This window comes from Erigeron canadensis, chromosome 5 (genome assembly GCF_010389155.1).
Source record: "Erigeron canadensis isolate Cc75 chromosome 5, C_canadensis_v1, whole genome shotgun sequence".
NCBI lineage: Eukaryota > Viridiplantae > Streptophyta > Magnoliopsida > Asterales > Asteraceae > Erigeron > Erigeron canadensis.
In genome coordinates this window covers 30,961,975-30,972,313 of record NC_057765.1, presented here as the reverse complement: position 1 = coordinate 30,972,313, position 10,339 = coordinate 30,961,975, and the positions used below count along the sequence as shown (strand labels likewise).

At 34.4% G+C, this 10,339-nt stretch overlaps 1 protein-coding gene across 1 annotated transcript; it reads left to right on the top strand.

The window, feature by feature from the left end:
• Nucleotides 1-330: 330 nt before the first annotated feature.
• LOC122599661 (homogentisate 1,2-dioxygenase) lies at nt 331-6,595 on the top strand. The gene is made up of 9 exons (XM_043772206.1): nt 331-606; nt 1,953-2,183; nt 2,371-2,450; nt 2,848-3,015; nt 3,121-3,296; nt 4,477-4,546; nt 4,655-4,809; nt 5,214-5,297; nt 6,188-6,595. Exons 1-9 carry the CDS (start codon nt 395-397, stop codon nt 6,407-6,409), a joined length of 1,398 nt encoding a protein of 465 aa, XP_043628141.1. The 5' UTR covers nt 331-394; the 3' UTR covers nt 6,410-6,595.
• Nucleotides 6,596-10,339: the final 3,744 nt, after the last annotated feature.

Here is a 10,339-nt window from a genome sequence, read left to right as displayed (position 1 = left end):
AAAGAACCGTTAGAACAACCAACCTTGACATGAAATTAATAAACGGACAAGTTAAATGCTTTCGTCAATATTCAATTATTACATTTTGTTATTTTGATTTTTCTTACATTATTATTATTTATATTTAAATTTATTTTTTTTTCATAACTTTATTTACATTTGAATTCATTATTTAATTTTATCTTTAATATGTTATAAATAATTCATGACCCAGATCTAGATATGATGTATACGAGTGACACGGACGAGGTAGATAAACATTAGACATAAATAATGTGTTTCCTAAATATTAGGCCTAATCCTTAATTGTATAGAAAAGCAAAATCTACACGTCACTATGTCACTATATATCTCTACATCTATATCTATACACATTTAGAATAGATTTTGTTACATGATGACTAGTAGTAGTTCCAAATTATGTTCCGACTTCCCAAGTGAAGATACAGAATATCAGTCGGGTTTCGGCAACCACTTCTCATCGGAAGCCATCGCCGGAGCTTTACCTCACGGTCAAAACAGTCCCCTTGTTTGTCCCCTTGGTCTCTACGCCGAACAGATCTCCGGCACTTCCTTTACCGCCCCTCGCAAGCAAAATCACCGAAGGTATACTATACATATACATATAAATTATATATTATTATTATGAATATCTGATGAGATTATGCGGTTTAATATTCAAAGATGTCCCCTTGGTCCCATTTTCAAACTGTTTGGTTTGTTAGAAATTTCGAAACATTTGTAGGAGTGAATTATTGGGTTTCATCCTGGATCGACTGCTAACTACTAACTAGTTCAAAAAAAAAAAGAAATTTCGAAACATTCTTTAGGAAATCTAACGGTACTGGGCAGTTACTCTAATTCGGTTACCCAAAAAATAGGTTAATTTTGGTGGGGTTTGGTTTATAGCCATTAGTGGATTATTGTCATCAGAGCCGGTCCTATATTTTATGATGCTCAGGGCTAATCGATAAAAAATTGCCCCTAAAAAATTTTGCTCATAGTAAACAATCAAACACGTACACGTTCCTCTCGTATACTTTGGTGGCCATGTACTATATCTAATGAAGTATAAACAAAAATTTTGATTTTTTTTAATGTATTTACTTCAACATTGAACCATTATTAGAATAAACGTACCTTTTAGAAGAAATCATATCGAATACTTCATTTAATTTCAAAAACATAGTAAATGATATATTCTATATAATGACGAATTACAACATTAAACATACTGTTTTTCTTTAGCGTTTTAATAAAATTAAAGAAAAGAAATAGAGAATACTTACAATGATATATAAAATCTTGGCCTAGAAGAGTGGAATTAATAAACTAGTAATTTGAAGAGGTGAAAATGAAACTTTCAGTAATAAAAGTTACCTAACATAAATAAATATATAATAGACAATTAATCCTTCATCTTCCTCCTAGCATCTTGCATAGCCTGCAACTTGATATGAAAAAGATTTTTTTTGTCTTTCATCTGATTATACCTTTCATACAGATCGATGGATTTTATTTACAGTACAACATCGTTATTCTTTTATTAAGTCATTAAAAAGTGGGCTAATGAACATTACTGTAGTATAGATTGATCTAAAGTTTTATGCCCCTAGTTAATTGATGCTCCGGTCGATCGCCCATTCTGCCCACCCCCAGGGCCGCCCTTGATTTTCATACTAATATGAAGTTTGACTTTGAGTTGTCAATTATAATAGTCAATGATAGTTAATTTTTGGTATGATCCCATTTCGGCCCGGCATGAGATTTGTTGGCGGTTTATAAGTTTAGGTCTCCCCTTTTTCTTTAAGCTCGCTTTTTGAGTGAGTTCCACACCTAGCTTATGGCCTGATGCAGCTAAATAGTCTAACTTGAACTAATTTTAAACATAAAGTTTTTGATAAGATTATCTGGACATTGAAATGTGTATCTGCTATATCTGTTTGCAACAGTTGGCTTTATCGGATAAAGCCTTCAGTCACTCATGAACCATTTCAACCACGAGTGCCTAAACACGGGAAGCTGTTGAGTGAATTCAGCCAGGTTAATAGTGCTATTAATCCCACGCAAATTCGATGGAAACCTGTTGATGTTCCAGAAGAACCAACAGACTTTGTCGACGGACTATACTCTGTTTGTGGAGCTGGTAGTTCATTTCTCAGACATGGGTTTGCCATTCACATGTAATATATGACTCTTCTTACTCATTGTATAAAGTTTGCATTTTGCTTACTGTGATATAATTATCGGAACCTCAATATAAGTATTGCGACAGCTCCTACTAGGAGTAGTAGTTAAAAGATCTTTCCCATCTGTTGAAGCTTAAGTTGACGCAGAATTAGATTAAGTGTGGCCTTTCTGATCATGTAGGTATGCTGCAAACAAATCAATGGAGAACTGTGCTTTCTGCAATGCAGATGGTGACTTTTTGATAGTTCCTCAAATTGGAAGTAAGTGGTACTTACTTTATTTATTAACTGATTCATATTTACCCTTTCTTCGGACCTCCAAAAGCTTTGAGCTTGGAGTCTTTAACAACTTTTTTATGCTTTACTGTGTCCGGAAAAAGGCCATTTTCATGTCAAGTAGTAACAAACCAAGTTGACCAATGATATATTTGAAAGGTATTATGTGTGTGTGTTAATTACTTAAATATATTCATCAAATTTTCTTTTTTAGTTAATTAAATTTCCAAATTGCTTTTGCCATTTGTGATATTTTGTTATTTTCCATGTATGTGATAAAGTAGGGAGCATTGTAGTTATAGTTAATCGTTCTTTAGCTATGAAACGAATAGGTAAAGTGAGATATTAGAGGCACGTTTTACACCTTTATTTGTGTGTACAGGGCTGTGGGTCACCACTGAGTGTGGAAAGTTACAAGTGTCTCCTGGCGAAATTGTAATTCTCCCTCAAGGATTCCGCTTTGCTATAGACCTACCGGATGGACCTTCGCGTGGTTATGTTTCGGAGATATTTGGTACTCATTTCCAGCTGCCTGATCTTGGGCCGATAGGTAATGTGTCCTCTATCTCTTTCGATTTTTTTTATTAAGCAGTGGTGCTTTTGTTTGTGTTTCCACTCAAGTATATAACTATCTATAATTTGATCTTCCTTTTAGGTGCAAATGGTCTTGCTTCTGCAAGGGATTTCCTTGTTCCCAAAGCTTTTTATGAACAAGAGTCTCGTCCAGGTTACACAATTATACAGAAGTTCGGTGGCGAACTTTTTACTGCAAAACAAGATTTCTCACCGTTCAATGTGGTTGCTTGGCATGGAAATTATGCCCCCTACAAGGTACACGCGTGTTGATTTAGATTTCCTTACGGTAAATGATATGCTATAGGAAACAACACGTAGGCGCATTAAATATTTAAGAAATTAAGTGAATTAAATCAAGTAACATCTCATGGGCATTGCAACATTATCTTAAAGGACCATAGTGACAATGCCAGTCTAGTAAATTTTCTCAAGGCCAATGTTTTTTGATACATAGTTGCACCAGATATAAGATATTTATAAACTAAGCAATAAATACTACTATCAAAGTTTTTAATGTGCAAGAGAATGAAAGTTTTATCACTTTATGCTTGTTTCATATATATATTGTTCTAATGATAATATGAGATCTGCTCAGCATTGACAATATACTATTAGCTAATTGTTGGTAGTATTCCCTTCTATTCAATTTAATGTCTTGAAGCTTCTTAAACTTTCAGAAGCAGACTCTCTATCCTTGGGTAGAGATATGACTGTCTACATCTTGCCTCCATCTCCCTCGCTGCAGCAGGATTGGGTATCGTAGTTGTTGTTGTTGTGCTTTTTTAAACCTCTAGACTTTTTAAATCTTGGTATCACAGCTTGTTATAAGATGCTGTGATCTTAACACAATATGTTAAAAGGTAAGTGGGTTAGGAGCATAAACATATACCAACGATCATTGTCTCCCACGGTTATTACCTGCTTACCTATGTTACAGACAAATCAAAGATACAGACCGCATAAATCAGATCATATACAGTTATCTTAGTACAAACAGAACAGAATAACATTATTTAGGCTAAATCTTTCTTTAACACTAGAAAAGTTTAACCCCATAAACATAACACATACACATACAAATAAAAAATAATAATAGAAGTTCTGGAAATGTCCAGATTGGATCACAATCTATAAAGTAATAAAATAAAGAGCTGTTGCATATAAATGAAACCACCTCATGTACATGACTTAATTGACCATAAAGAATTGGAGATCATTTTCTAATGGTGTCACAAGGTTTAGCAATAGTCATAACTTATTTATAAATTTCTTGTGGTAATTTTGGTTTGGCAATATAACTGATTGACAAGTGGTGTACTTGCTACTTTTGGATAGAATGCATCATTGGTTGATAGGCATTATTTATATGTTTTCTAACTAGACTGCATTTGGAGTTTTGATTCTAACAAAATGTAGTCATATTTATTGCTTGCAGTATGATCTTAGCAAGTTCTGCCCTTACAATACAGTTTTGGTTGACCATGGTGATCCATCAATTAATACTGGTGAGTAGAATATATTGTAGTTGTGTTTTAGATATTTTAATAAAATAGGAACTATTTTTTCTTCATTTATACCCGTCTCAGTTTTAGTTACTATTGATCCTTGTGCAGTTCTAACCGCGCCGACTGATAAACCTGGTGTTGCATTGCTTGATTTTGTCATATTTCCTCCACGGTGGCTGGTCGCTGAACATACCTTTAGACCACCCTACTACCACCGCAATTGCATGAGTGAATTTATGGGTCTTATTCATGGAGGATATGAGGTAGCCAGTTTCCATAAATCAAAACTTTATTTTTGTTTTATGCTCGAAGCATTATAAGAAGAACGGCCTCCCTTTTAGCTTTAAAAAATCTACTACAACGTGGGTTGTCTCGACACTGGAGTATCCCAGAATCGGATAAACGAGATTTTGGTGATCTTTTAATATGTTAGCCGGCAAAATGGTACAGGTTAGGTAATGGGTCAAAATGGGTTGGCATAGCTTACTTTTATTTAGACAAAGTGGATGTTCTGGGGTATGTTGGTTTAGTCTGTGGCTATGAAAAAGTACATAGAGTTTAAATGGAATTTACCCTAAAACATAACCCGCATACACTAAGTAGCCATGTAAATAGCTCTAAGTTGCCACTTTAAGTATCATGGTAACTAAACAAATGGCATTTTCAGGCAAAAGCAGATGGGTTTCTTCCGGGTGGTGCAAGCCTTCACAGTTGCATGACTCCTCATGGCCCTGACACGAAAACCTATGAGGTAAACACCCTACTTCTCTGGTCATTTTTATTGTCAAAAAGATAATGGTTTATTGTTAAAAGTGGTTGATCTGGAAAATTAATCGGTTCCCTTCAGGAAGTGCTTTGGATGTAAATTAATATTAAGAACAAAACAATAGTATAAGATATTGTGTCTTGAAGTACTTTGGTGTTCAATTAATACTAAGAACAAGACAATAGTTTGGGATATTGTGTAGTCAAAGACACTCACGACTACTTTGGGTCAGTCACCCATTTTATTTCAACTCCACCCACCCCCCCAACCACACACACACACACACCAGCACAACCACATAACGAAAAAAATAATAGTAATGATAATAAATAATTTTTGGTCCATTGGTAATAATATATATACTCACATTGCCATCTGTTAGTAATGGGTTGGAGTGGCCACATCTACTTCCTTCCCTTTAGAAATGGTAGTCCCTTCTATAGACAACATAATGTACATAACAGTGGCCGATATATTATCTTTCTGACAAATCTTCCAAGCACATATTCATAGTATTACAGTATTACTATATGCTAATTTCGTCTGATACCCCCACCACTAGGCTACCATCACGAGGACTGTCCAATTCAACAGACAAATAAGTAATTAGTTCTAACATTGGGTTCAGAGTATCAGACAAGAACAATTCGACATAGAAAATGTAAATCTTTACATTATTTTGTAATGATTTATGCTCGGTTATTGTATCACAGATGAAACAAATGGAAATAAGTGATATGCGTGTGGTTTACTGTAACTGAAAAAGTAGGATTACAGTGACTATTTATTTTGCTTCAATTTAAACTTACATCTCATATAAAATGGGATATTAATTTTCCTTTTTTTGCATGCATTTGTATCCTCTACACGGACAGGCTACCATTGCGCGTGGTAATGATGCAGGACCCCATAGAATAAAAGACACAATGGCGTTCATGTTTGAATCTTGCCTGATGCCTCGAATCTGTCCATGGGCTCTGGAATCTCCTTCTGTGGATCATGATTATTACCAATGCTGGACTGGACTAAAATCTCATTTTATCCACAATAAAGAGGACACAAGTTTAGAAAACGGACATGCCAAAACTGGAGAATAAAGTCGAATCTTTTACGTTTCCAGTATCAATGTAAAGCTGGAATGATGATGTTTTCCCAAATGAAGTAAATCTTGTAAATTTCTGTATTTAGAGGACTTTTATGTACATAATCATAAAGGGATAGGTATATAGTAGGTATATAACAATAAATCGAATTTGAATAAATTTATCTAATCTTACTAGCAACGTCTGTCATATTTTTTATTTTGTTTTGTTTTGCTTGGATTGATAGTTCAAAGTAACTTGTATCCAACGACTCAATGAGTGCAATGGGGTTATTGTACATAGACTCACCAGCGAAACAGGAGCTAATTAGTTAAGTGTCACACTTTCTATTCTAATTTATATGTTGTACGTGTGTGTTGGCGGGAATCCTGTTGTAATGTACAAAGACTAGATCAAGTGCAGATTAATGTAAAAGTTACAAGTTTCTTATATCGAATATGTTTTACAATAGATCTACTAACTGGGGACATGGTTGTAAATCTCGGTTATCTCAGCCGATATATCCCCGATATATCGCTTATCGGTGGTCGACTGAGAAGACATATTCCTGATATATCCCCGATAAATCCGATATATATCCGGTATATCCCTGATATATCGCTTATCGTTGGTCGACCGAGACGATACCGAAAAGCGATATTTACAACCTTGACTGGGGACCTGTTAGTTCTCATCTATGTCACTGCATCCATCTTTATTTCTGAATCCGGAGTAAAAACTCCAATTGAGAATAGATCGACGGGTCCTTACACTTGCAAAACACGTGGGCCTACTAGAAGGACTTTTGGGAGTTAAGGTCCTCACTTCTTTCACTATTCATCAGCTTCTTTCTCAAAGAATACCTCCCTCTTTATACTACTCATTTCTTTCCCACTTATTCACTATTTTATTATTTCATTTTTTTCACAAAATAAAAAAAAAAACACATTTTATTATAATTAAACACACATTACTTAAAAATAAAAAATATTACAATAATAAAAAAGACAGTACTGGAAAAAAACATGAAATACATAATAATGATACGATTACTCTTCATCGTCATCATCTTTTATTGACATTTTTCCTAATCCACGGTAAGCCCTTTCATTGAGCCACCACTTGTCGTGTTTTGGGCATTTGACTTCATGTGTTGTTTTGTCTTCTCCGCAGTTGTCATGGTACGATTCGGCCCAAGTGCATTGGTCGGTCAACGTGAGACCGGCCTTAAAAACATTATCGATCACCCTCTTGACCCTTTTGCTCTCATCCTGCAGAAACTGCGAATATGTCTCTTCGTGTTTCGAGACCTTGCAGCTTGGTGCTTCTATTTCCTGAATGTGTTGCTTGCGTTGTTGTCTTTTCTTCCGTAGGTAACCTAAGACCCCAGAGAGTTTAGTTTGAAGGAGGGTGTCCTCTTTAATATCGGCTATGATTCGTGTTTTTATCTCATCTTCGGTGAGACGAGGTCGGTGAATATTCTTGTTTGATGATGATGAAGCCATTTGGAATGGTGAGTAAGTTAGTAGATGAAACAAGTTTTAAGATTAAACATAACTAGAATGGTGATAAAACTGGTTAATGCTCTGGGTTGGTATTTATAGAGTGACAATGTAGGTAGCAGTTAAGGGACTGGAAATGTAAATGTTTTTGAATTTTTGGCCGTTTGAGAGACTGTAATTGTAAATATTTTGAACTCAACGTTGGAGGGACTGCAATTCTAAATATTTTGAATTTTGAACGTTGGAGGAGCGTATTTTAGTTCAGCTATAAATACTACCTCCTTACCACATATTTCATTTCAAAACTCAAACTTTTATACATCTGCAATGGCTTATTCATCAAATGCCCCTAACCGAAAACCACCAATGACTGTCGATCAAGTGGATGACAGTATCATGGCTGATATCCTCGACCGCCAAATGTTCAAAGACAAACTTGTTGAAATTGGTCTAAAACTTCAAGCGAAAAAGAAATGGTGTCAAGAACAAATCAATTATATACAAACGGGGCATTGTACTGATCTTGAGTGTCAATACTTTACTTATTTGCAGGGGAAGTTGGACAATATTTAAGAAGTTGTGGAAGAATTGCTTGTGCGGTCATCACCTTGAATGAGTTCATCAATACTCCTAAAGCAGTTTATGCGATGGAGAAATAAGTAGGATCTTTTAATATTATGTTGTATGTTTCTCTGTATTAAGTTTGTAATGTTTTTAAATTTATGAATAAACTTATGTTCTTATAAAATCATAAAGTAGACTTATTTTATTAAAATACTTAAAAACATTACAATAGTAAAAGACAACACACAATTCAAACTGTTAAAACACACTTAAAAATACTAAACCACACTTAATCAAACTAGAAAGTCCACTTCATAATCCAGAACAATTAAAAAGGAACAAAGGTAAGCTGTCTAAAGCAGTGCTCTTATCTGAAGCCCCTCCCATGCTTTTCCCGATATATCTGATGCTCCGTTGCATAATATTGCTCATCATCGTCGGCCCCCTCTTGTGCATTCAACTGCGAGCAAATTGCCTCAAACTGTTTGCATTCCTTCTGAATCCTGCTCTAGTGACCTTGTAGTTGAGCCTTGCTTCGTGGTCCTCCAGTGGTCTCCGTGTTGAACATTGCAGTAACATCGTCTCAAAAGGATATGCCGGGATTATTCATTTCACACCTACCCGTAACAGGGTCCGGTATCCTCTACACCTCGACAAACAAAGATATTCTGATTGAGTCCACACACTTCTAGACATTGTGAATGGAGTGGTTTATGAAAAATGGTTTATGGAATGATTTAAGGAAGATAAAATGGTTTGTAAGTGATAGAGATTTGTATATTATAGATGGTTGTTATTTGAAATGGTAGTGTGTAAAATGAAAATGAAAATAAAGAAAAATAATTTAAAAATGGCTACTAGCCTTTGTTTTTAAAAAGTTGATTTGAATTTTTTTTTTATTCAACAACGGTACAATTCAAGGGAAGAATTGTTTATTTGTACATTTAGATTGCAATTTTTTCTAAAAACAACCTTTTTTACTGCATACTTTTTATTATTATCCCGCTTCTGCATATTTCATTTTCTCATATAAAATATCTAACTCGTCACCCTTTATCATTAAATTACATGTTTTGATGTATTTAAGGTGTTACCAATTGACACACCTAACACTTTACATACATATCATTACAGAAATAATTTACAATATTTATTTCTTAACTTGTAAAATAAATTATACCTTTTACATTAATAACCTACATTACTTTTTATCACCGGTCATCACCGTCGCTACCACTACTCGTCATCAACTTCTTACCACTAGACCATTTGGTGATTGACACTATGATTTGTTTTAACATAAACCCTAAACCGTCGCTACCATTCAATCGTTTCAAAAGACAGCTATTTTTGTGTGTAAAATACTATAATTGCTTCTTATTACTTTTTATTTTCGAAACACTCAATAGCACTTGTAAATTACATGCGTAATAAGACTTGAAGTCACAATTTTCATAATGAGAATTGAACTCGTTATTAACACTGAAAACATAACATTACACCTCCGAGTTACACATCCAACTTTTAGAACACACATCAAAACCCTTCTAAAATATTGAAATATATTGTTGTCATTCTTCAACACATGTAGGGATATAATCTGTCACTATGCACATGCTATAATGCTTTTCTTGTTTTCCATATTCTAATGCGCGCCATCGAGTGATTTGTTTTTTAAACATGTTTTTTTTTATTTTTTTTTATTTTTAATATTTTAAATAGATGATCATTCAAGATATATAGTACCATTATATTATCTAAAAAGTGAAGACATTTGAAGTCATACCTATATTGTTTTACTTGTAGACGTTAGATGGGCCTATAAACTCGAACCAAATTATGGACCGCATTAGAAACACTCAGATTTTGGTTTTGGAGA

Excerpts from the sequence above, each read along its gene's own strand:
- LOC122599661 (XM_043772206.1), top strand. The coding sequence starts at position 395 with ATGATGACTAGTAGTAGTTCCAAATTATGTTCCGACTTCCCAAGTGAA. Across the intron at positions 2,451-2,847 it reads GATAGTTCCTCAAATTGGAA|GGCTGTGGGTCACCACTGAG; the intron begins GTAAGTGGTACT and ends TTGTGTGTACAG. Across the intron at positions 5,298-6,187 it reads CTGACACGAAAACCTATGAG|GCTACCATTGCGCGTGGTAA; the intron begins GTAAACACCCTA and ends CTACACGGACAG.